A 26,972-nucleotide genomic window follows, 5' to 3' on the forward strand; every position below is an offset into this window, starting at 1 on the left:
ACTTTTGTAACTACTAGTTCTTATATCATCTGCAAAAAATTCTAATGTGATGGGTGCGTGGTCAGAAATTGCGAAATCCTTTATATCAGTCTTGGGTTCTGTTTTAAGAATGGAGTCAACTACTAGGAAGTAGTCAATTCTAGAAAGTGATCTTAGTGATTTAGATAGACATGTGAATCTTTTGACATCTGGGTACTGAACTCGCCATATTATCAGATACTTTAAGTGTTTTTTTAAATATATTTAAGATTCTCATTTCCTTCACTATTCTACAGTCCTTCTCTCTACCTTTTGTGCTCTTCCTATCTATTGGAAATTTAGGTGTTAAATTGAAATCTCCAGCTATTATTAAATTGGTCTCTACATACTTCAACAAAACTGCTTGGAGTTTGCCCCAGAAGTCCATATCTAAATTATTCGGACCATATACATTGCATATAGTATATATCTTCTTCCTAATTTCTAGTTGCACTATAAGATAGCGAGCATTTTCATCTAATTTAACCTCTAAAATTTTATAGTCCAGATTTTTGCTCAGTAAAATAGCGACTTCCTTTTTTCCTTTCTGTACATGGTGTGGCTAGAATTTCTTTTACCCAGTTAATTTTTAATTTAACTATTTCCGCTGCCGATAATCTAATCTCTTGCAATAATCCAATGTCAGTATTAAGTTTTCTAAGATGTTTAATGATTGCCTTTCTTTTTATCGGGGATACAATTCCTCCGACATTCCATGATGTGAAATGAATTAGCGGTTTTAAACCAGTAGCCATATTATTATTCTAAACGGTTTTTATTATAGATAAATCCACCTTGGTTACTTCCGTTACTTTATTAAACTACGTATATAGAGAAGGCTGCGGAAAAAAAAAAAGAAAAAAAAGAAAAAACAAAAAAAAAAAAAAAATAAAAAAAAAGGAAAAGGGGAAATAAAAATCATTTAGCACTGTCTGAGAATATATCATCGTGCCTTTCATGGTCTTTTAGCAAGATACTGTTATAGCTTCTTCACTGTTTTGGAAAGATTTATAACCTCCCTCTATCCCCTATCTTTAAGATAGCAGGATAGATTACAAACGCTTGTATACCTTTTTGTATAAACTGTGAGCACAACTGGGACATTACTTTCCTTTTATTGGAAGTTTCCAGAGAAAAATCCTGGAAGATAAGAATCTTTCTATCCTCTAGCATTAGTGGTTCTGAAAGTTTTTTTGTAGTGTTTTAAGATTTCTAGTTTATCTTTGTAGTTTAAGAATTTAGCTATCACAGGTCTAGAGAAAGACCTATTAGGGCGCTCTTCTGATACCAGCTGTTTATTGGGGCCTAGTCTATGAGCTCTTTCAACTAAAATTTCTGAGCCTTCCCTTAGTATTCCTAGACGTTTTGGGATTTCCTTTGTAATTAGAGCTTCTAGATCTGCATTTGCGAATTTTTCTGAATACCTATGAATCTTAAATTGTTCCTTCTTGATCTATCTTCTGCTGTATCAGCTCTCTCTTGTAGTTTTGTAATTTGCTCTGATAGTGTCTCAATTATGTTACTTTTAACTGCTTAATTTATCCTCTAAATCGGAGATTCGATTTTCTGCCTCTCCTAACCTCTGGTTAAATTGTTTTACTTCATTTGACACAGCTGAAAGTTCTAGTCTTAATTTGTCAAACTGGGGGAGCATTAGAGCTGATATCTGATCTATTAGTAATTGTGTGTCTATATTGCCCATGTATTACATTTAGGCTTTCTGCGCTTTCTTGTGTTTGGTCATTACAATTTTATTCCTATTTCTCTCTCTATTTTTTGCTGACGTCATAATTGGTGATTTATCTTTTAAATTATGGACAAATCTGTCCATTTATATTACTCTACTCCCTTTAAGTGAGATTTGTTCTGTGTATGTGGAGATGAGGTACAAAACAGTGAAAATTTGTAGCAAACAATTGGGAAAGTGAAAAGAAGAAGGACAAACGAAACCCCCCACAAGGGGAAGTAAGGAAAGAGAAAAAGAAGAAAAAAAAAAAAAAAAAAAAAAAGTGAGTCCAGTAGCTAACCCTCTGACTAGTGAAATTAGAATGGTGAATCTCTGTGTCTGTTAGTGCTAAGTGATTTTTAGCTCCTCAGGCAGGAAGTGAAGGAAGTGAAAAAAAAAAAAAAAAAAAAAAGGAAAAGGGATCAAAACGTGAGCACACTAATGTAGTGTAGGGGGAGTCTTATAATATTTGCTCACCAGCTATTGTTAAATCTTATTATATACAGATAGAAAAATTGACTAAAAGTTGACTTAAGCTCTTTATACTCTAGGCCCTTGATTCCTTTTAGGCAAGTATTGTGAACCAATTACCATCAATATTAGGCCTAAAAGGTTAAGCCTCTACGCAGAGAAAAAAAAAACAATATTTTTCAAGCACAATCTGGCTTTTTCATAGATTTAGACTATCTTAAAATAGAATATACAATCCTTATAGTAGTTTATATACCAGTCCAAGTAGCACGCTCACTAACACCTCTGCAATAGGTTTACAGAGTAATGAGTCCCTTATGTGAGAAATACACAGCTAGCAAAAAGAAATGGGAAAGCATGGAGAAAAAAAGAGACCATGTAAACAATTCTTGCAGTTCTAAATTCTTTCCTTCCTCTTTTCTACCACCCTTCCCCCTCCCCTTCCCTGAAAACCAGGATCTGTATCTTTAACTCTTTTACCAGACATTCAATATATATGAGACAGTATTTGAGATATTAATCATTAGCATCAACATATAGATACAGTTCTATGTATAATATAACACTTGGTTAAGAACTTTTACTGCAAAGAGCTTTTTTTAAACCAGAAAACATTTTTCCAATACTATATACTCTCTATCTTTGATATAGCTGCAGGAGCCTGATTATCCAGAGCAATTAGTATAGCTTACTACAGCAGATTAGCCTATAGCCAATTTTACACTGAATGCTGACATATCCACCAATAATTTTAAACTTATATATTTAGAGTCAAGTGCTCCCAGCTTTGAGCATTTAACCATCTAAATAACCGGTTTTGTAAGAGATCTTCTTTCTTGATAAGGAAAGTTCCAGCAAATTTTTTTTTTAAGACTTTTTCCTTTTTTGCTTTTCTGATATTTAATCTGAGCACCCTCCGTTGCACAGCCTAATTAGAAAAGTTCCTAAAGAAAGTCACACATGCAACTCATATAAACTTTCCTGTGTTCCTCCCTTCTTATTTTTTATTTTCCTTGCTTAGCCATTTGCAGACAGTTCTGTAATTCCTTACAAGAAGGAGATAGGCATCCAAGAAATATGGAGAAAAAGCAAGACAGTCACTGTTAGCTAAAGTGTATGCCTCTTCACTGGGACCTCTAGATAAGCTGAGGAATATGCGGTAATACTGAAACCTTTTAGGGCTCTGTGCAACGATATCTCAGTTCAGCTTATTATTGTTTTTTTCAATGCCGTGCCCACAGCGTGCCGTGAGAAATTATTACAACAAACTTTAAGGAGGGGTATGTATAGGGTATAGCAGGGGTATATTTGTGAGTTCTTTATTACAGTGTGCAGCTTCACTGGCTTTTCCATAAAAACAGATATGCTTCCACATACACTTTTCCGCATATTATGCTACCAGACTTCTATGCAACACTTAACCCTTACAGCTCCTTTTCCTTTGCTGCTAGCACAGCTAATCTTGGCCACAGCAACCTTATTATACACAGGATAGCGACCTCTCTAACGCTTTTTCCACCCCAGCAGGTAAACAGTAATCAAAAGGTTGACACCTCAAGCTTAGATTATTCACCCAGACTTTAAACTTTACACTTTGCATACATTAGCCATTTTCCATGAAAAGCAGAAACACACTTATCTTTATAGCACCGAGCGTGAGCTTGTATCAGCATGTTTCTCCTCAGCAACGTCAATCAGAGAGTGCTGCTTCAGCTACGAAGCTTTTTAACGGCAAATGAGAGACTTGGCGGAGTAATCACTATACTCGTGTTCGCACGCCACTATTCAGTATGTGCTTTCCAGCACCGGCACACGGTCTTTAGTGGTGCTCCAAACTGGCTTGTAGCGCTATGCCCGGCTCCAATAGCGGCCACTGGCTTGGAACTGGCGGGTTAGCTTTCCCTCGGTCCGCGCGGCCTAGTCGCGCTCTACTGCCGTAGATCCCGCCCACCGCGAAGTCTCTCCTCAACAACCTGGGCTTTATTTTATTTTTTTTAATTTGCAACAAAGCTAACAGATTGCCTTAATTACATTTTCATATTACAGAAGTGGAAGATGGTCTACTGCATTACTCCCTGCAGACTGCTATATTGTAGAATGAGTTGGGAGCAGTCAGATTTACAGAGGGTTGGGTGTGCTGCCATGCTCCGCTAAGTGTACAGAATGCTTGGGGTATGCTGTTTTCAGAGAGGGAAGGGAGCCTTTCTGCACTTGAGTAAAAGGACACATCTGCCTACATTAACAGGGTGTATCTAGAAAAGGATCGGGTCTGTTGCTGTGCGCTCAGGAAATAGAGTACAGTTAAACACATTTCCTTCTGCTCTACAACATGTCTTCTAGATGATTCCCCCACTTATACAAAATAAAATGCATTTTATTGAATGAAACATTTTATTAACCATGTTGTATTTCCATGTTATATGATTATATCACACCAGTGTTTTTTTGTTCTTTTTTCTTGTAGATATGGAACACAACAATCCGGCATATACCATCAGTGTCTGCTTTATGCTATGCAACTCAGCTTGCAAATATTTTGTCTCATATATTAAATGTGAATCTCCCAAGAAAACTTCATAATAGGTTAGTAAACGTATGGAATTTGGCGTAACTGTCAGTTTACTATACAAGACTCATCTTTCCTACACGCTCTGTTATTTAGGTCAAATATGATAGATTGACGGCACCATAGTAGTAGAGTGTCACACCCCCAAATTTTTTTTTAATGTTCAGACCACACTTGGCCCATTAATCATGCTAACACCATAGAGCCCATCACACATTTAAAGGGACAGTAAACTTACAAAATGTTATATAATTCTGCACATAATGCAGAATTATATAACATTATCTTAGTGGCAGCTTTCTAATTAAAAGCATTGCGAGATTTTTTTTTTATTAAGAAGTTTGGCTTACCTGGTCTCCGCTCCAGGCTCTACTAAGCGGGTCTTGTTTTTTCAAAAGCGATTTGCGGGCGCGCTGTCTAGGTCACAGAGCGGGAGCAAGCTACATTCAGATCAATAGCGCGATTGGGCGTGCCTGTGACTAGACAGCGCGCCCGCGAATCGCATTTGAAAAACAAGACGCGTTTAGTAGAGCCTGTGAGTGGAGACCAGGAAAGTCCAATTTTTGGAATAAAAAAAATCTCGCAATGCTTTTGATTTAGAAAGCTGCCCTCTAAGATAATGTTTATATAATTCTGTGCAGAATTGTACATTATTTTAGGTGAAAATATTTTTTATTGAAAATCTTCCAATTCAACAAGCAAATAGTAGCAGCACTATGCATTACAGTACAGAACAGAACATATAGCACTAGTTTCAAAATACAAATAGCCTGTTATGGCATTCTTCGTTTCCAAACTAGGACAATATAAATTGACATACAGTTTCTTCATGTTGAATTACAGGGGAGACCTCCTTAATATCAAATAAGACTCATAACAAAGAGAAAAAAGAAAATAGGGAAAGAATAAGAAGAATTTTCTCTCGTCAAGAAGTAAAGTAAGAAGAGAAGTGAAAGATAGAGGCAGAAAGAAGTGTAAATAGAGCACTCATGGGGATTTCCTATGGTAACGGAGTCGCCCTTTCTAGCTGTCCCTACCTCCCACTCGCCTGCCTTGTTTGCATTCTCACTGAATCTTCACATATTATCCATTCCTCCCATATTTTGAGGAATTCTTGTCTTTTGTCTAACAGAGAAGATGCTATGTTTTCCATTTGTAATAATACCTAATTTTATTTATTATGATATCGAAGTGGGGAACTGTGGTTTTCCAAAATTTTGCTATCACTGCTCTAACAGCGGTACAGATTATACCCACTAATTTTAGTGAGTGCCTATTAAGAGTCCCTCAATAGGGGAAATGCAGAAGGGGCTTGCTCCATATTTAATGTGATCCGTTTATTAAAGATTTTACTTAATAGCTCAGAGGTGGCGTCCCAAATTTTGGCTACTTTCCATGGCACTCCACCACGTGAGCATAGGTTCCCTCTGCTTGGCACCCGCGGGTAGCACTGAGCTAATCTAACCCTGTTTGTATCTGACTGGTGGTATTTGAATCTTCTTGGATAATTATACCACCTATATGTCACTTAATATAATATAGTTTTCCTTCAGGTTAGCGCTAATTGAACAGGCAAGGCCTTTTTGGATTACGGTTGCCCATTCTATATCCCTGGATAGGGTTAATCTCAGTTTCCCATTTTTTAATAAAGTATAGACTTCTCTATCCGTTGCTTCTTGAACAGGAATCTATATAGGCTAGAAATTGCACCCCTGAATCTGGAGGTGGAGTTACAAATATTCTCAAATAGTGTGGGGCTGCTTAATACTCTTAATCTGCGGACTTCGTCTATCCTAGTTTTTAGTTGGAAGTAGTGGAACCAAGAATTTGGTGTGGAGGGCGGGATATTTTGTACGTTTTTACTGTCCCTCAAAATATTTTGTAACCCACCAGTTATTACACAGCCTTCAATAGTTGAAGCATAAACACATTAACCCAGATTCGGACATACTATAACTGTATGCAATATTGTTCACTGGCCTCTAGTGGTAAAAAACTTTATTACAATACATAAAACATATTCAAAGCTTATTGTACCACAGCACTTCTATTGGCTATATAATTTGTGCATCATATTTCCCCCAAAAAAAATATATTCTCTTTCTCTCGTTAAGAGGTGGTTCTAATTTTTAAACAAATTTCCTTCTTTCTTTTACAAGATACGATGAGTCCACAGATTTCATCCTTACTTGTGGGATATCGCCTCCTGGTCAGCAGGAGGAGACAAAGAGCACCACAGCAGAACATAGCTCCTCCCTTCCCTCCCAATCCAGTCATTCTTTGCCTGTGTTAGTGATTAGGAAGAGGCAAAGTGAGGTGTTATAGATTCTTCAATCAAGTGTTTATTTATTTATTAAAGTAGTGCCACTGTGTGCTACTTTGTGCTAGGGTGTAGCCTAGACCAGATCACTCTCTTCAGTAAAAAAAAGAAGCATTTGGTGGCTTTAAAACAATAGGAACTGGTGGGACATAATTCTCACTCCGCCTCCTATACATATTTGCTGCCCTAATATAGATAGCCTAATCACTTTTAACTCAGGCTTATCTTATTCCACAGGGCTATGGGAGGGAAGAGGACCTCTGAAAACCTGCTGGTCTGCCAATGCTGTCGCACAGCATTCGAGGCAAGTGCTAACTTTTTTACTCTGGGTCTGAAGCACACAGAGGATTCAGGTCAGAGAAAGTATAGTACCTAATGGGACATAGATCTCCTAATTAGTTATGGGAGGATTTTTTTGACCGCTTGCAGAGGCACTGGGGATTAGGAGAGTGGCTTTAGGGTTTTTTTAATTTGAGAGGATACCTGAGGATAATGCCCTTTATCTGTGAGGGCCTAAACCGTTTAGGATGTTAATTTCTCCAACATAGGTGTGTCCGGTCCACGGCGTCATCCTTACTTGTGGGATATTCTCTTCCCCAACAGGAAATGGCAAAGAGCCCAGCAAGCTGGTCACATGATCCCCTCCTAGGCTCCTGCCTACCCCAGTCCATTCTCTTTGCCGTTGTACAGGCAACCCCATCTCCACGGAGATGGCTTAGAGTTTTTTAGTGTTTAACTGTAGTTTTTTTTTTTTATTCAATCAAGAGTTTGTTTATTTTAAAATAGTGCTGGTATGTACTATTTACTCAGAAACAGAAAAAGAGATGAAGATTTCTGTTTGTATGAGGAAAATGATTTAGCAAACCGTTACTAAAATCCATGGCTTGTTCCACACAGGACTGTTGAGAGGAATTAACCTTCAGTTGGGGGGAACAGTGAGCAGTCCCCTTGCTGCTTGAGGTACTGACACATTCTAACAAGACGATGTAATGCTGGAAGCTGGTCATTTTCCCTATGGGATCCGGTAAGCCCATGTTTATTTAAGATTGTAAATAAGGGTCTTCACAAGGGCTTATTAAAGACTGTAGACTTTTTCTGGGCTAAATCGATTCATTATTAACACATATTTAGCCTTGAGGAATCATTTATTCTGGGTATTTTGATAAGATTACGTTTAAATTTAAGTTGGAACATCTCCGCATTCTGCTTAAGGAGGTATTATCCACTCTGGATGATTGTGACAAGTTGGTCATCCCAGAGAAACTATGTAAAATGGACAAGTTCCTAGAGGTCCCGGGGCTCCCAGAAGCTTTTCCTATACCCAAGCGGGTGGCGGACATTGTAAATAAAGAATGGGAAAGGCCCGGTATTCCTTTCGTCCCTCCCCCCATATTTAAAAAATTGTTTCCTATGGTCGACCCCAGAAAGGACTTATGGCAGACAGTCCCCAAGGTCGAGGGAGCGGTTTCCACTTTAAACAAACGCACCACTATACCCATAGAAGATAGTTGTGCTTTCAAAGATCCTATGGATAAAAAATTAGAAGGTTTACTTAAAAAGATGTTTGTTCAGCAGGGTTACCTTCTACAACCAATTTCATGCATTGTCCCTGTCGCTACAGCCGCGTGTTTCTGGTTCGATGAGCTGGTAAAGGCGAGGGTCGATAGTGATTCTCCTCCTTATGAGGAGATTATGGACAGAGTATCAATGCTCTCAAATTGGGCTAATTTCTTTCACCCTAGACGCACATTTGCAATTGGCTAGTGTTAGCGGCTAAGAATTCTGGGTTTGCTATTGTGGCGCGCAGAGCGCTTGGTTGAAATCTTGCGTCAGCTGATGCGTCTTCCAAGAACAAGCTACTTAACATTCCTTCTTTCAAGGGGAAAACGCTGGTTTGGCCCTGACTTGAAGAGATTATCTCTGATATCACTGGGGGTAAGGGCCATGCCCCTTCTCAGGATCGGTCCTTTCAAGGCCAAAAATAAACCTAATTTTCGTCCCTTTCGTAGAAACGGACCAGCCCAAAGTGCTACGTCCTCTAAGCAAGAGGGTAATACTTCTCAAGCCAAGCCAGCTTGAGGACAATGCAAGGCTGGAACAAGGGAAAGCAGGCCAAGAAACCTGCCACTGCTACCAAGACAGCATGAAATGTTGGCCCCCGATCAGGGACCGGATCTTGGTGGGGGGCAGACTCTCTCTCTTCGCTCGGGGCTTGGGCAAGAGATGTTCTGGATCCTTGGGCGCTAGAAAATAGTCTCCCAAGGTTATCTTCTGGAATTCCAAGGGCTTCCCACCCAAAGGGGGAGGTTCGCATACAGGTCTCAGTTGTCTTCAGACCACATAAAGAGGACAGGCATTCTTACGTTGTGTAGAAGACCTGTTAAAAATGGGAGTGATTCATCCTGTTCCATTAGGAGAACAAGGCTTGGGGGTTCTACTCCAATCTGTTCATAGTTCCCAAAAAAGAGGGAACGTTCAGCACCAATCTTTGATCTCAAGATCTTAAAACAAGTTTGTCTCAAGGTTCCATCGTTCAAATTGGAAACCATTCGAACAATTCTTCCTTTCATCCAGGAAGGTCAATTCATGACCACGGTGGATTTAAAGGATGCGTATCTACATATTCCTATCCCACAAGGAACATCATCGGTTCCTAAGGTTCCGCATTCCTGGACAAGCATTACCAGTTCGTGGCGCTTCCTTTCGGATTAGCCACTGCTCCAAGGATTTTCACAAAGGTACTAGGGTCCCTTCTAGCTGTGCTAAGACCAACGGGGCATTGCTGTAGTACCTTACTTGGGACGACATTCTGATTCAAGCGTCGCTCCCTATCCTCAAGCAAAGGCTCACACGGACATTAGTCCCTGGCCTTTCTCAGATCTTCCACGGATGGAAAGTGAACGTGGAAAAGAGTTCTCTATCTCCGTCAAACAGGGTTCCCTTCTTGGGGACAAATAATAGACTCCTTAGAAATGAGGATTTTTCTGACAGAGGCCAGAAAAACAAACTTCTAGACTCTTGTCCGGATACTTCATTCCGTTCCTCTTCTCTTCCATAGCGCAGTGCATGGAAGTGATAGGTTTGGATGGTAGCGGCAATGGACATAGTTCCTTTTGCGCGCATTCATCTAAGACCATTACAACTGGTGCATGCTCAGTCAGTGGAATGGGGACTATACAAACTTGTCTCCGAGGATACAAGTAAATCAGAGGACCAGAGACTCACTCCGTTGGTTGGCTGTCCTGGACAACCTGTCACAAGGGGTGACCCCTTCCGCAGACCAGAGTGGGTCATTGTCACGACCGACGCCAGTCCTAATGGGCCCTGGGGGCGCGGGTCTGGGGATCCCCTGAAAGCTCAGGGTTCTTTGGTCTCGGGAAGAATCTCTCTATCTCTACCGATAAATATTCTGGAACTGAGAGCGATATTCAATGCTCTCAAAGGCTTGGCCTCGCTAGCGAGGCCAAGTTCATACGTTTCAATCAGACAACATGGCACAACTGTTGCGTACATCAACCATCAGGGGGGAACAAGGAGTTCCCTGGGCGATGGAAGAATAGTGACCAAAATCATTCTATGGGCGGAGTCCACTCCTGCCACCTGTCTGCTATCCACATCCCAGGAGTGGAAAATTGGGAAGCGGATTTTCTGAAGTCGTCCAGACATTGCATCGGGGGAGTGGAACTCCATCCGGAAATCTTTGCCCAAGTCACTCAACTGTGGGGGCATTCCCGACATGGATCCTGATTGGCCCTATCGTTCAGAACTTCAAAGTTCCTTGCTACGGGTCCAGATCCCAGGGATCCCAAGGCGGCTCTAGTGGATGCACTAGTAGCACCTTGGACACTTCAAACTAGCTTATGTATTCCCGCCCTTTCCTCTCATCCCCAGGCTGGTGCCAGGATCAATCAGGAAAGGGCGTCTGGTGATCTTGATAGCTCCTGCGTGGCCCACGCAGGACTTGGTATGCAGATCTGGGTGAATATGTCATCGGCTCCACCATGGAGGCTACCTTTGAGACGAGACCTTCTTGTTCCAAGGGTCCGTTCGAACATCCGAATCTGTCTCACTCCAGCTGACTGCTTTGGAGATTGAACGCTTGATCTATCGAAGCGAGGATTCTCAGATTCTGTTATCGATACTCTTGTTTCAGGCCAGAAAGCCTGTAACTAGAAAGATTACCACAAAATTTGGAAAACTATATCTGTTGGTGTTGAATCTAAAGGATTCCCTTGGGACAAGGTTAAGATTCCCTAAGATTCTATCCTTCCTTCAAGAAGGATTGGAAAAAGGATTATCTGCAAGTTCCCCTGAAGGGACAGATTTCTGCCTTGTCTGTGTATACTTCACAAAAAGCAGGCAGCTGTGCAGATGTTCAAGCCTTTGTTCAGGCTCTCGGTTAGAATCAAGCCTGTTTACAAACCTTTGACCCTCCTTGGAGTCTCAACTTAGTTCTTTCAGTTCTTCAGGGGGTTCCGTTTGAACCCTTACATTCCGTTGATATTAAGTTATTATCTTGGAAAGTTTTGTTTTTGGTTGCAATTTCTTCTGCTAGAAGAGTTTCAGAATTATCTGCTCTGCAGTGTTCTCCTCCTTATCTGGTGTTCCATGCAGATAAGGTGGTTTTACGTACTAAACCTGGTTTTCTTCCAAAAGTTGTTTCTAACAAAAACATTAACCAGGAGATTATCGTACCTTCTCTGTGTCCGAAACCAGTTTCGAAGAAGGAACGTTTGTTGCACAATTTGGATGTTGTTCGCGCTCTAAAATTCTATTTAGATGCTACAAAGGATTTTAGACAAACATCTTCCTTGTTTGTTGTTTATTCCGGTAAAAGGAGAGGTCAAAAAGCAACTTCTACCTCTCTCTCTTTTTGGATTAAAAGCATCATCAGATTGGCTTACGAGACTGCCGGACGGCAGCCTCCCGAAAGAATCACAGCTCATTCCACTAGGGCTGTGGCTTCCACATGGGCCTTCAAGAACGAGGCTTCTGTTGATCAGATATGTAGGGCAGCGACTTGGTCTTCACTGCACACTTTTACCAAATTTTACAAGTTTGATACTTTTGCTTCTTCTGAGGCTATTTTTGGGAGAAAGGTTTTGCAAGCCGTGGTGCCTTCCATCTAGGTGACCTGATTTGCTCCCTCCCATCATCCGTGTCCTAAAGCTTTGGTATTGGTTCCCACAAGTAAGGATGACGCCGTGGACCGGACACACCTATGTTGGAGAAAACAGAATTTATGTTTACCTGATAAATTACTTTCTCCAACGGTGTGTCCGGTCCACGGCCCGCCCTGGTTTTTTAATCAGGTCTGATAATTTATTTTCTTTAACTACAGTCACCACGGTATCATATGGTTTCTCCTATGCAAATATTCCTCCTTAACGTCGGTCGAATGACTGGGGTAGGCGGAGCCTAGGAGGGATCATGTGACCAGCTTTGCTGGGCTCTTTGCCATTTCCTGTTGGGGAAGAGAATATCCCACAAGTAAGGATGACGCCGTGGACCGGACACACCGTTGGAGAAAGTAATTTATCAGGTAAACATAAATTCTGTTTTTGTTTCAACTGGCTCACTTCAGTTGTATGTGCCGTTTGTTAGCCCCTAGGTTCAGTGTATAATCTCCCGGCAGTCTATCCTTCATATAGTAATGGCAACCGGGAGAGCAGGTATATTCCGCCCACGAAGGGCGGGTGTTGGTTTTCGCACCGTTTTTTGTTACAGCAGCACATTTTCCAGTTCCTTTTTTGCTTTGGTTCAGGCTCTGGGACGTGATCATCACGCCCATGAAGGGTGGAGCTACGTTGGGTCTTAGCCTGGGCTTGCTCTTCCGGTTACTCGGAGTTAGAGCAGTTTTCTGACTGGGGCTCTCAACATGCGTACTTATTTAGTTAAGCATGTCGGTCCGAATAGCGCTGCAGCTGCATTCCGGACCTGTTTTACTATCTGTCATACTTTTTTCTAATAGTACATACATGATTGTTTTTCTCTGTTGTGGGGCTCACAAACTGAAAAGATTTGCTGTTTATAATAAAGAGACAGCTTACAAGCATAATAAATAAATAAATAGGTTGCTGTTTATAATAAAGAGACAGCACACAAGAATGAAGACAGCACTTAACGATAATAAAAAAGAGGCAGTAATTTTTTTTGCTTGTTGATCTTTATTAAAAGATGTTCAATGTTTATTTACTTACTCCATCCTTTGTGTCTTAGGGTGGGACAAGTACACACAATTAATGAGTTACTTTTATATTTAAAGCGACAGTAATAGTTTTTATCTGTTAGTCTTTATTTAAAGATGTTCAATGTTTATTTGCTTGCTCCATCCTTTGTGTCTTAGGATGGAACAAGAACACACAAAAGATGAGTTACTTTTGATTTTAAAGAGACAGTAACATTTGTGTTATTTTAAAGAGAAAATTAGAAAAGGGATTCTGTCCTTTCTGAACATTCTCTTACTAATTGGGAGTCTTTTGACTTTGGTCGTTCTATGCCACAAATTTCTCCTACAGTGTCCCACATAATGTTATGGCCCACATGCAGTGCCCTGCACTTCCTCTTGCTCTTACGTTGCATTTCATACATGATTGTTTTTTGCAACGAGGTAGTTTGCATTATTAGAGGAATTAATTTCACTCAGTAAGGGTGATTGATTTAATAGTTACTATCCCAGCTGTTTCTTCCCTTTTAAAGGAAAGAGGAAGATACTTCGGGATTATCTGATAGAGAATTCTCAGGCTCAGTTGGCATAATATCTTTATTTAATCCTGAGGTTGTTTTTTCTATGTTTTTTAGCTTAATTACCTCCATTGTTACTTTAGGAGGTTTTAGCTGCCAGGGACGACTCCAACTCTGCTGGTGTTCTCTAGTGCATCCAGTAGGTTATTAAGGAATGGAGCGCTTTTATTATTAAAAAAAAAAAAAAAAAAAATCCCTAGTGGGCTTTACTATGGAGGCTGGACAAGCATTCCTTAGGGTGGACGGAGTAGTCTCCAGCCTGGCCGAGAGAACTTTGTTTCCCTTAGAAGTTAGTTGGATTTGAAGGTCTTATGGATAAGAAGTAGAAGGGGATGTACGCCTGGGTTTTCTAATGGCAACCTTCTGTGTACTCTGCTACCGTCACTAGTAAGACGGCATATGGCTCTGATGTTTTTTCTGATGCTGCTAGGTCAGAATCTCCCCTGGATAAGGGCACAGGATAGGATGAAGACCTTTGTGTTGGCTACTTCCTTTATTTCAAATTTTTCCCTTAGGGATTTGCTGTTCCAGTTCAGAGTCCTTTGGTTAGAGTCTGTTCTACGGATGTATGCTCTAAGTTTACGCTTTTCTCGATTCCTTGCAAGGGGACGACCTTGATGGGATCTGACTTGATCAAAGTTATATCTTTTTTTCTCCTGCTGTTAAATTGGACACAGCCTGGAGGACATGTCTCCGATCCGGGACAGGATCTTGTTGGGGGTAGTATTCCTTTTTTTACTCAGACTTGTGTTCGAGATGTTCAGGATCCCTGGGCCATGGAAATAGTGTCCCAGGGATACAAACTGAAGTTCAAAATATTTTTCCTTCACGAGGACGATTTCTCCTATTCGTACCATTCTTCCATTGATTCAAGGATCAATTTATGATGACAATGGACTTAAAGGATGCAATGGTGTCCCACAATGGACTAGTGATAAACTTTGCTGCTTTAAAAGCTGGAGGTTGAGAGTTCAAATCTAGCTGCGGCTATGTGTTCCACACAGCGAGTCCACTTTCTCTGGTGGGTCATAAATAACCTTGCCTAAATCATGATTTGCAGGCTACCGAATTTGCCTTTAAATATCTCCATGTCCCTATCCGCAGAGATAATTTCAAGTGCCTATGGTTGGCGTTTCTAGACAAACATTTTCAGTTGGTGGTTCTAAGGTCGCGGAGCATTGCGGTGGCGCCTTCTCTGGACTATGTTCTGTTCCAGGCGTCCTCTTATCAGCTAGCAAAGTCTCATACCGACATTGTTCTATCCTTCATGAGGACTTGCGGGCAGAAGGTAAATCTGGGTAAGAGTTCGCTAGTTCCACAGACAAGGTATCCTTCTTGGGAACTCTCATCGACTCTCTATCCATGAAAATTTTCCTGACAGGGTTCAGGAGGTTACAGATCATGGATACATGTCGAGCCCTTTAGTCCAATCCTCGGCTGTCAGTGGCTCAGTGTATGGAGGTAATTGGATTGATGGTAGCGGCAATGGCCATCATTCCGTTCGGTTTCTTTTCAGACCTCTGCAACTGTGCATGCTCAGGCAGTGGAATGGAGATTATACAGATTTGTCTCCTCGCATAAATCATAGATCAAGAGACAAGGGCTCTATCTTTCTATGATGGGTTGTTGCTGGATCAATCTATCCCAGGGGGACATGCTTCCGCAGACCCTCATGGCTGATCGTGACACCGGATGACAGGCTTGTTAAGATGGGGAGCAGTTTGGAAATCCCCTAAGGGCTCAGGGTGTATGTGACTCAGGCGGAGTCTCTCCTTGCCGTCAATATCCTAGAGTTGAGGGCAATCTTCCAATGCGCTTTTGGCTTGGCCCTCAGTTGGCTTCGGCCCAATCCTCAGATTCTAGTCGGACAACATGACGACGATAGCTTACATCAATCAGGGAGGAACAAGAAGTTCCTTAGCAATGACAGAAGTAGCCGGAATAATGCAGTGGGCGTAGTCTCACTCTTGCCATCTGTCTGCGATCCCTCATCTCAGGGGTGGACAACTGGGAAGCAGATTTTCTTGAGCGGACTGGACATTTTCATCCGGGAGAGTGGGAACTCCCATCCGGAGGTATTTTCCAGCTTGATTCTCAGATGGGGCAGGCCGGAGTTGGATTTCATGGCATCTCGCCAGAATGCCAAGCTTCAGAGGTACGGGTCCAGGGATTCCCGGGTCCCAGCTGATAGATGCCTTGGCAGTGCCTTGGTCTTTCAGCCTAGCTCATGTGTTCCCTCCATTTGCTCCTCCTTCCCCGGGTGATTGCTCGAGTCAAAACTGGCAAGGTCTTCGGTGATCTTCATCGCTACTGTGTTGCCTCACGGGACCTTGGTATGCCGATCTGGTGGGACATGTCATCTTAGCCACCGCGGTCGCTTCCATTGAGGAAAGGTCTTCCTCTTTCAGGGGCCCTTCCATCATCCGAATCTAGTTTCTCTGCAGCTAACTGCTTGGAGGTTGAACGCTTAATTTTATCTAAGCGAGCGTTTTCTGGTTCAGTACGCCCTGTTACTAGAAAAATGTCCCCATTAGATATGGTTGTAGATATCTTTATTGGTGCGAATCCGAGGGCTACTCCATGGAGTAGGGTTAGAATTACCAGGATTTTGTCTTTTCTCCAAGAAGGATTGGAGAAAGGGTTGTCGGCAAGTTCCTTAAAGGGACAGATTTTTGCCTTATCTATTTTGTTACACGTCTGGCAGATGTTCCAGATGGTTCAATCTTTTTGCCAGACTCTGACTAGAATCAGGCCTGTGTTTAGACCAATTGCTCCTCCTTGGAGTTTGAATTTAGTTCTTTAAAGTTCTTCAAGGGGTTCTGTTTGAACCTATGCATTCCATAGATATTAAGTTATTATCCTTGGAAGGTTTTATTTTTTGTTGCTATTTCTTCTGCACGAAGAGTATCTGAGCTTTCAGCTTTACAATGTGATTCTCCCTTATCTTATTTTCCATTCTGATAAGGTGGTGGTACGTACTAAACCTGGTTTCCTTCCTAAGGTTCAGGAAATTGTTGTTACTTCATTGTGGTCCTAATCCTTCTTCTTAAAAGGAGCGACTGTTACATAATTTGGACGTGGTCCGTGCCTTGAAGTTTTACTTGCAGGCCACTAAGGATTTCATCAATCTTCTACCTGTTTGTTGTATTTTCTCGGAAGCGTAGGGGTCAGAAAGCTACGGCTTACCTCTTTCTTGGCTGAAGAGTATCATCGTTTTTGCATATGAGACTTCTGGACAGCAGCCTCCTGTGCGACTTTCGGCTCATTCCACTAGGGCTGTGGTTTCCTCATGGGGCATTCGAAATGATGCTTCTGTTGAGCAAATTTGCAAAGCTGCGACTCTGGTTGTCTCTTCACACTTTTTCCAAATTTTACCTAATTTGTTAACTTTGCCTAAGCTGAGGCTGTTTTTGGGAGGAAAGTTTTTCAAGCAGTGGTGCCTTCCGTTTAGGTTTCCTGTCTTGTCCCTCCTTTTTCATCCGATGTACTATAGCTTTGGTATTGTATCCCACAAGGATAGTAGTGATAGAATAAAAAGAGGATTGGCGCCTACTAAAAAATCCTAATGCCTGGTGGATGGGAAACCTACTCCTCAGTAGTTTAAGTAAAGAACGAATGTATGAGTTTAGATTTCCAATGGCGCTTGTAGATTAAGCTAGGATTTATACTACCATCATTTGTTGTGACTTATCTAAGTGACTCTGATTATTATCAAATGAATATTCAACAAAAGTAAAAAGACAATTGTGTCTGTGGGTTTCAAACAACAAATTTTAGGATATACGTCCTAGTGTGGACTGATATATGATATTATCCAAGTATCAATAAAAAGTAATAAATAAAGAATAATACTGTTTCTGTGATTTTAGATAGATCAGAAAGTGTCCGTGAAGCGTGTCTTTTCTTTTCTTTGAATAGAATAATGTGAGGTTTAAAAAATTGTAAGTAGCTCTTGTGACGATAAATATTACAGTGATAAATATTGGATAGAACTTTTGTCCGTAAATAAAGAAAATTGTGTATGTATACAAAAGGTTTAATGAACTATATTGATTATCGACAATTCAATATATAACAATAAGATTCATAAAGTAGTGGCAAATCAACAAATAAAAACAAGTAAAACAAGGGACGTCTCCCCTATAAGTACTTCGGTAAGTCAAATGACCTAACAATGGATGGTCTTTAAATATAACTTGAAACAAAATGTCACCTTGTGTAAGGAGAGGTTATTAGCAAGCTGTAAGGTACCTTACAAATGTCTGTTTTGGAATCATGTATGAGTCGATGTTATGCTTCTGTGAGCATCCTTCTCCGTTCCGCTCCTTCGCGGCTTAATATGACTAGCCTCGTTTCTGATTGGTGGTTAGAGGTCACACCTCTCTTAGGATAGGCTGTGACGGTGCACGCTGGAAGTTTAGCTGTGTTTAGATGTAGGTGATCTTTTTCAAGCTGTTTGAACTTACAGCTGTTAAAACTTTTTCTTTTGCACTTATGTGAGTGGTATTGTAGATCGCTGTCAGAAAGGATAAAAAGTGCTCCAATTTCTCGCTGATCAGATCCTTGGTCCTCCTTGTGGTTTTGGCTCCTAAATCATGGACATTAGAGAGTCCACTAGAGGGGCTGGATCGCAGCTTGCAGGAGTTTCTTTAAAAGTTGTAATAGAAAGGTCCTGGAGTAAATCTACGCGTTTCACCCTCAGGTGGAATGTAACTCAGGTGACCTGGGCAGAAACAAGCGATACTCAATAAGTTGCGCCTAGTCAGATGGATAAAGGAAATGTTTAGGCTGCTATTATAAACAAAACACTATACTGAGGTGTATGCCTCAAGATAGTGAAAGAAAGTATAGGGAAGGAAGGGGGGTAAAACAGCGCCAGTAAATCCTACTACATAGACAGTAGAAATATATGATGAATGGGTTTGTAAAAAGTAATAAATGATAAAAAAAATAAAAAATAAAAATAAAAATACACAATAAAAAACGTTTAAAACATATATATGAGAGCTAGTCAAAAAGCCAATTCTGGAGTAGTGAATAGCAAAATGATTCCCTAGTGGTGGTAAATAGTAATGGATACCATTACCAGAAACCTTCCTCAATCTGATGAGGTAAGTGTGCCGCACTGGGGGTATATCAATGGTAGATTGTTCCAGTAAACCGGTAGTTGTTCTCTCTTAATCTCATCTGTCTCTTGGAGTATGTGGGAATCGGTTTCTTGCAATGAAGATGTCCCAAAAACTTCTCTTGAAGTTGAGCTTGCTGCCTCTTGGAGTCTCTTGATCTTGATATTAACTTTCTCCTCCGTGGATATACCCAAAAAAACAAGAGGTCAAAGATAGTGGTAATACAGTTTTATTATATGTACAGTTAAAAATGAACATTCAATCCACTCACATTTTCTGCCCTCAAATGCTATGAGGTATGTTTACAGCATATAAGACAGTAGATGGTTTCTTTGTAAGATGTCAGATGTACATCCAAATGCAGTTTCACATATGAGGTGGTTAGAATAATAACCGGTAAACCAGTTTCTTAAGGCAAAACAAGTGTAAAAAGTCTTTTGCCCATAAAAAGCGATAGATCACCAGTTATAAAATATGCACAAGTTAAAAAACAGACGTATAAATACCCTAACGCGTTTCAAAGGTTGTCAGTAGTCCTTCTTCAGAGAGGTGATGGAGGACTACTGACAACCTTTGAAACGCGGTTAGGGTATTTATATATCAGTTTTTAACTTGTGCATATTTTATAACCTGTGATCTATCGCTTTTTATGGGCAAAAAAAGACACTGGTCTGGAGACCCAACAGGCTTGGAACAAGGGTAAGCAACCCCAAGAAGCCCCGCTGCTGCTACAAGACAGCATGGAGGGGCGGCCCCCGATCCGGGACCGGATCTAGTTGTGGGCAAACTTTCTCTCTTTGTCCAGGCTTGGATAAGAGACGTCCGGATCCCTGGACATTAGAAAATCGTGTCCCAGGGATATCAACTGGAGTTCAAAAACTCCCTTCCAAGGGGGAAGGTTTCTTCTTTCACGATTGTCTGTAGAACAGATAAAAAGAGAGGCGTTTTACGTTGTGTAAAAGACCTCTCCACTATTTGAGTAAATTTGTCCCGTTCCAATACAGGAAAAGGGGCAAGGGTTTTACTCCAATCTTTTCGTGGTTCCCAAAAAAGAGGGAACGTTCAGACCCGTTTTAGATCTCAAGAGTCTAAACAAGTTTCTCAGAGTCCCCGTCTTTTAAGATGGAGACATTTCAGGACACAATTCTGCCATTGATCCAGGAGGGACAATATATGAATACCGTAGACTTAAAGGATGCATATCTTCACATTCCTATCCACAGAGATCACCAGTTTCTAAGGTTTGCCTTGGCTGAACAAACATTTTCAGTTCGTGGCTCTTCCTTTCGGGCTGGCCACGGCACCCAGGGTCTTCACAAAGGTTTCTAGGGTCCTCTGCTGGCGGTTCTCAGACCGCAGGGGCATTGCTAGTGGCGCCACTATCTGGACGATATTCTGAATCCAGGCGTCGTCCCTTAGCAATAGACGAAGTTCATACCGACATGGTTCTGTCTTTCCTAAGGACTCATGGGTGGAAGGTGAATCTAGAGAAGATGTTCTCTACTTCCTCAGGCAAGGGTTCCTTTCTTGGGAACTCTAATAGACTCGTGTCCATGAAAATCTTTTTGACGGAAGATTCTGAATACAGCCCGAGCCCCTTCAGTCCAATCCCCTCGGCCATCAGTGGCTCAGCTGCATGGAAGTAATTCGATTGATGGTGGGCGGCAACTGACATCATTACCTTTGCTGTTTTCATCTCGGACCTCTACAGCTGAGTATGCTCGGACAGTGGCAATGGAGATTATGCAAATTTGTCTCCCTCATATAGATCAGGAGACAGAGGCTCCTCTTCTTTGGTGGTTGTACCGGATCATCTGTCCCAGGGGACATGCTTCCGCAGGACCCCCTCATGGGTGATAGTGACAACGGGCGCCGTCTACTAGGATGGGGAGCAGTCTGGAATTCCTGAGGGCTCAGGGGGTGTGGACTCGGTCGGAGTCTCTACTTCCAATCAACATTCTGGAATTGAGAGCAATATTCAATGCACTTCAGGCTTGGCCTCAGTTGGCTTCGGCCCAAATTCAAACGATTTCAGTCGGGGTAACATCACGACTGTGGCTTACATCAATCATCAGGGAGGAACAAGGAGTTACTTAGCGATGACAGATGTATCCAAGATATTCGGTGGGCGGAGGCTCACTCTTGTTATCTGTCAGCAATCTACATCCCAGGAGTGGACAACTGGGAAGCGGACTTTTTAAGCAGACAGACGTTTCATCCGGGGAGTGGGAACTCCATCCAGAGGTCTTTGCCACCCTGATTCTCAGATGGGGCAGACCAGAATTGGATCTCATGGCGTCTCGTCAGAATGCCAAACTCCCAAGATACGGATCCAGGTCGAGGGATCCCTCAGGCCGAACTGATAGATGCCTTGACAGTGCCTTGGTCGTTCAACCTAGCTTATGTGTTTCCACACCGTTTGCTCGCCTTCTCGGGTGATTGCACGGATCAAACAGGAAGAGGGCTTCGGTAATTCTAATCGCGCCTGCGTGGCCCCCGCAGGACTTTGTATGCCGATCTATGGACATGTCCTCTCTGCCACCGTAGAAGCTTCCATTGAGGCAGGACCTTCTCATTCAGGGGCCCTTCCATTATCCGAATCTAGTTTCTCTGCAACTGACTGCTTGGAGATTGAACGCTTGATTTTATCTAAGCGGGGGTTCTGATTGATTCAGTCATTGATACTTTGATTCAGGCACGTAAGCCTGTTACTAGAAAGATCTACCATTAAGATATGGCGTAAATGGCAGTAGAGTTAGGATTCCCAGGATTTTATCTTTTCTCCAAGAAGGATTGGAGAAGGGGTTATAAGCAAGTTCTTTATTTTAAAATATTTTTATTGAAATTTTTCTTGTTACACAGTAGCAAGTTCCGATGCAAAAATCTGAAAAAGTTATACAGTGTAACGGTGATATTAACATATTAAAGGTCATCCCATACATAAATTAACAAGTAATAAGAGAACAGAATAAAAAAAACTCGAGCAAGTAAGGAGGAGTGACAATGCAAACAAACCTTCAACTAGCAATATCCACAGAATTCTGTCAGGAACCAATTCGTAGTTAGCCCTCCTGATACATATAAAATTAAAATACTTGGATTCCTTTCATTCTATCGCAAAAATCAGTTTTATCTATTTGTCACTCTAATCAAGATATGAAATAAAGGGATAGAGAGAGAATAGTTATAGTAAGAAAGGGTTGGGGAGGGGGGAGCGGGGCAGGACTTATAAAGAGCATCTCCCTTTATACCTTATGTGGTTTAACTTTAATTTCTAACTGGGCTCAGATGACCCTGCAATGCATCTGTAGGCGAGTCGGTATATGGTGATTCCATTTACATAATATCTATTCTGGTTTTTGGTGTATCATGCATAATCCAGTAGTACCATACCTTTTGAAAAGTTTCTTGGGTATCTAGTAGAGTGGGCTGCCTGAGCTGACATATTATAGTTAGTGCCTAATCTTGCCTATACCTTCCTCCCAGGTTGGAGCTTTCTCTTTCCAGTAGCGAGCAATACACACCCCTAGTAGCTGTGCAGGAAATCTTAATGAAATTGATTTATGTGTTTTATTAAATTCTTTAGATCTAGTATGTAATAAAGCTTGCTCCATTGAGAGTGTAATGTGGCATTCTCAGGAGGGTGCTCAGAAAGTGTTGATAGTTTGTTCCATATTCTACGTGAATGAGGGCAATCCCACACATGTGTTTGTAAGAGCCCTCTGGCTTCACAGCCTCTATAGCAAAGTTTGGAACCTTGTCTCGTGGAATGTGAGGTAATCATCGGAGTAAGATATAAGCGAAAGTTAGTTTTTATAGAGTTTTTCAAGCATGTCTGCTCCCAGCAATCCCCGTCCCGCACTATATAATATTGCATTCCAGGTATCGTACTTAAATTCTTTATCAAGGTCTGTTTCCCATCTAATCTGGTAAACGGGTTTTGGAGAGTCCTATGGCTTCCTGGATTGCTTGGTAGAGTCCTAGTTATTGCTTTCTTTGGTCTTATTGGCGAACTACATATGGATTCTAAAGTGGTAGGAGTTTGGCCCAGGCCCACAGATGTTAAGTGATGTATAATAGAGAAGATTTGTAGATATAAGAACCAATGCAATTTGGAAGGATGGAGTTTTTCTTGTAACTGTGTGTAGGTGATCATTTTACCTCTCTCCAGTAGATCCCGCCCTATCCTATACAACCCCCTGTTTTTCCCACTTTTTGATAATTGGAATGTGTTCTAGTTTAACTATGCATCCTAATGGTGTTTTAACAGACTTGTGTGGCAGGAGTTTAAGGGTAGTTGTAAGTTTGGACCACTGTCTAATCATAAAATCTGAAATTGGGGAAGTGATACGGTTTCTGCCTGAGGCAACTTTTCGGGTCCCAGAGCCACCCTCGTTCTTGGCTCTATTTCTGTAATGTCTGCCTCTATCTTTGTCCATAAGATGCTCTCCTCTGGTTCATTTAGGAGGGCTGTTTGTGATAACCTGGCCGCTTGATAGTAATGTATAAAATTTGGGGCCCCCGATACCTCCCAATTTTCTATGTCTATTGAGTATAGTTGGTTGAGATTCAGGCTTTTTTATTTCCTCTTATGAATTATTAGTGTGGTTTTTGAAGATCATCCTAGATCTTGTTTAGCTATATTTATAGGTAGAGTGCGGGGAGCACTGTCATTTTGACTGCAGACAATCTGCAATACCAGGAGAATCTTAATTTACACACCAATTTCTTAGGTCCTGTCTAATAGATTTATATAATGCGGGGAAAGTTTGCCTGATATAGTTCAGCCGAGCTTTTGGTTAGATTAATCCCTAAGTATCGAATATACTTTTTAGTCCATTTAAGTTCCAAATTTAAGTCTATTAACTTTTTGGTGAGCTCAGGGAGAGCTATAGGCATAGCCTCGCATTTCTCTAGATCTGACCTTGTATCCCTGAAATTTTGGAGAATACGTCTATAGCGTTATAAAGATTTGGGAGTGAGATCATCGGCTTGGACAGAAACAGTAGAATGTTGTCACAAACAGAGTGAGCTTATACTCCCTCTGTTTGACTATTATACCCGATATGTCTGGAGAATTTCTGATGTGCTGGGCCAGGGGTTCTATACATAATGCGAACAGTAAGGGGGATAGAAGGCACCCTTGTCTGGTACCATTGAGAACAGCGAAATTATCAGATTGGTGGCCCATGGCCCTGACTCACGCGGTGGGAGTGGAGTATAGTCTCTTGATTGCGTCTAGAAATTGGCCTCTGATCCCTACCTTCTCTAGTACTGCTATCATAAAGTCCCAGTCAACTCTATCAAACGCCTTCTCTTGCGTCCAATGAGAGCAACAGAGAAGGCACCTTTGGTTTCCTGGGCATAGTCTATTAGGGCAATCATTCTTCTAATATTGTCTGGGGCTTCTCTATTCTTAATGAAATCTACCTGATCGGGGTGGATGAAGTTAGGGAGAATATGTTTAAGGCGATTTGCTAAGATCTTCATGAAGATTTTTATATCCTGATTTATCAGGGAAATTGGTCTGTAGTTGTGGCAAAACGTTTTATCTTTATCTGGTTTGGGGATTACAATAATCTTGGCATCTAGGAGTTCAGAGGGGATAGTATGACCTGAACAATATGATTACTAAAATTTAACCTAGGTGGGATATAAGGATGTTTTAAATATGTTGTAGTAGTTGCCTGGAAAGCCATCCGGGCCAGCCTGCTTTCCCGGGTTTTAAATCTTGTAAAACTGTAAGCACCCTCTTGGCTTGTAATTTCTGCATTTAGAGTGTCTAAATCTTGTTGGTTGATTGACGGTAATTTAGTCCCCTCTAGGAAGTTGGTCTAGTAAATTTTGGGTTTGTGGAGATTTTGTTAACTTTTTGCCCGTCATATAGAGATCCGTAATATGCTGCAAATGTGTTAACTATATCAATTGGATTTGAGGTTAGTTCTCCCCTGGTTTGTGGAGTGTGGGGATGGTGATGTCTCTGGTTTTATTTTTTTTGTTGGTAAGGAACTTGTCCGGCCTATTTGCGTAGACAAAATATTTAGATTGCAGCCTTAACCCTGATCTAATCGCGGTGGTCATTGGGTATTTTATCTAGGCAAGTCTCTTACTTTGTAAAATTTTATATATGTTGTTAGAGCCAGTAATTTTATGACGCCTCTCCAGGCCTGCTATTTCCTTCTGTAGTGTGGTGATTGTTGCTTTAGCCTTTACGTTTTATGTTGTGATTTAAGTTGGGTTAAAAGTCCTCTTAGAACCGTTTTATGTGCCGCCCCTATACCAGGATGGGGTTATCTACTGAGTTAGAGTTAATATTCCAGTATTCTGCCAAATGCTTTAATATCGTCTCTTTCTTGAATTGGGTCTTTCAGAACTGTGGGGTCGTTATGTCCAGTTCTTCATAGAACTGGGTGGGAAAAGCCTTCTACTTTGATTGATATCATGGCATGGTCCGACCATACACATGGAGAAATGGAGGAGGAGATAAGGTTTGTCAACATTTATTTGGCTCAAAAAGATATAATCCAACCTAAAGTATTTGCGGTGTGCCGAGGAAAAAAAAAGGTGTGATCTGAGGTCTCCCCGTATAGGGCCCTCCAGGTGTCTAGTAAGTTGTGTCCCTCCAAAGTATTTAATATTAATTTAGCTTTACCTACATGTTTGTTGTGTCGATAGGATTGTTGCGCTTGTATGTTGAAATCTTTCTTATATAAGGATACATTAAAGTCCCCTGCAAGGAATATTCTAGTTGCATTCCCCAGCAGGATAGAAGTGATGACAGCCCAATGAAAAATTGCTCCTGTCGTTCATATTGGGGCATAAATGTACAGAAGACTACTTCCACCTCATTAAGTTATGCCTCTTATTAGATATCTGCCTTCTTTATCGGATATGGTGTTGGTCGGGTTAAAATTTTAACAAGGAGTGTAGTAGGATAGACACTCCTTTTTTTTTTTCCTATCCTTAGTGGAATGGAAATGTAACTGGAATTGTCGGTCCCAGTATTTTGGGACCTGGCAGATGTGAAGTGGGTCTCCTGCAGAAAAATTACATTAGCTCCCATATCTCTGTATTGGGCTAGAGCTTTTCTCCTTTTAATATCTGAGTTGAGGCCTCTCACCATTGTGAGAGACTAGGGTAATGTTAGAGGAAGTCATGTATAAATTTAAAGCTCTTGGTGTGTCTTTGTATGACTTGTAAACCTTTAGGCCTTGTGTGTAAAATATGCGTCTTACCCCATATTTTGGTTCTACCTGTCCTGATGTAGTTACCCGACCCTTTGTCCCGTGCAGAGAATATTTCTGTAGTCCTTGAGGGGAAGGGGAGGAAGGGGGACAGAAGAGATGAAAGAGTAGAAAGTCTGAAAAAGAGAAAAAGTCAGGTTAATTTCAATGAATACAACATACATGGTCCCATAACGTTAAACCTGAAATAAAAAAATAAAACTATAGGATTTTTCTATCTGAGATATCCTGTATAATTCTAGGGGGGAATAGGAACTAGGGAGGAGTCATCTATCATCCTTTGTAATAAATCTTTGGGGGATGTGCTGTCTGACTTTATAGCTTTGGTAACTTCAAGGAGAACTAATAACTTCTCTGTACTTTTAAACTACCAAATAAATGTTCATAGCGGAAAAAAAAACGAACTCGCTAAGCATAAATGAAATCAGTAACTATATAAGGATTAAAACTAAACTGGCCATTTTCATGTCTTCAAAACATAGAACCCACTTCAAAACAATCTCATGGATATCAATTTACATAACCCTCTCTTGCAGCATATCTCTTGCCCTTGTGACCTGTAAGAGAATAAAGACCATTATCTGAACTCTGCATGTAAAGTCTTTCATCTGTTTTTATGTCTCTTTTGAGGAGTTTTTGACCATTGAGACTTCTGGGATTTCAAGGGTATTCTTGATTGCCGAGGCGGCTCTGTTTGCGAGGGCTCTGGGATGGTCGGGGTTTCAAGGCCTAGGGCTTCACAGATGTCAGGGATCCC

At 41.2% G+C, this 26,972-nt stretch overlaps 1 protein-coding gene across 1 annotated transcript in view; it reads left to right on the forward strand.

Annotated features, from left to right (window-relative positions):
• The window catches only part of ATG14 (autophagy related 14), a 151,292-nt gene that overhangs the window by 46,936 nt on the left and 77,384 nt on the right, over positions 1–26,972 (forward strand). The window contains 2 exon segments of the mRNA XM_053697335.1: positions 4,680–4,714; positions 4,716–4,798. Of these exon segments, the coding sequence (XP_053553310.1) occupies positions 4,680–4,714; positions 4,716–4,798 (118 nt within the window).

The sequence above is a fragment of the Bombina bombina genome, chromosome 1 (genome assembly GCF_027579735.1).
Source record: "Bombina bombina isolate aBomBom1 chromosome 1, aBomBom1.pri, whole genome shotgun sequence".
Classification (NCBI taxonomy): Eukaryota; Metazoa; Chordata; class Amphibia; order Anura; family Bombinatoridae; genus Bombina; species Bombina bombina.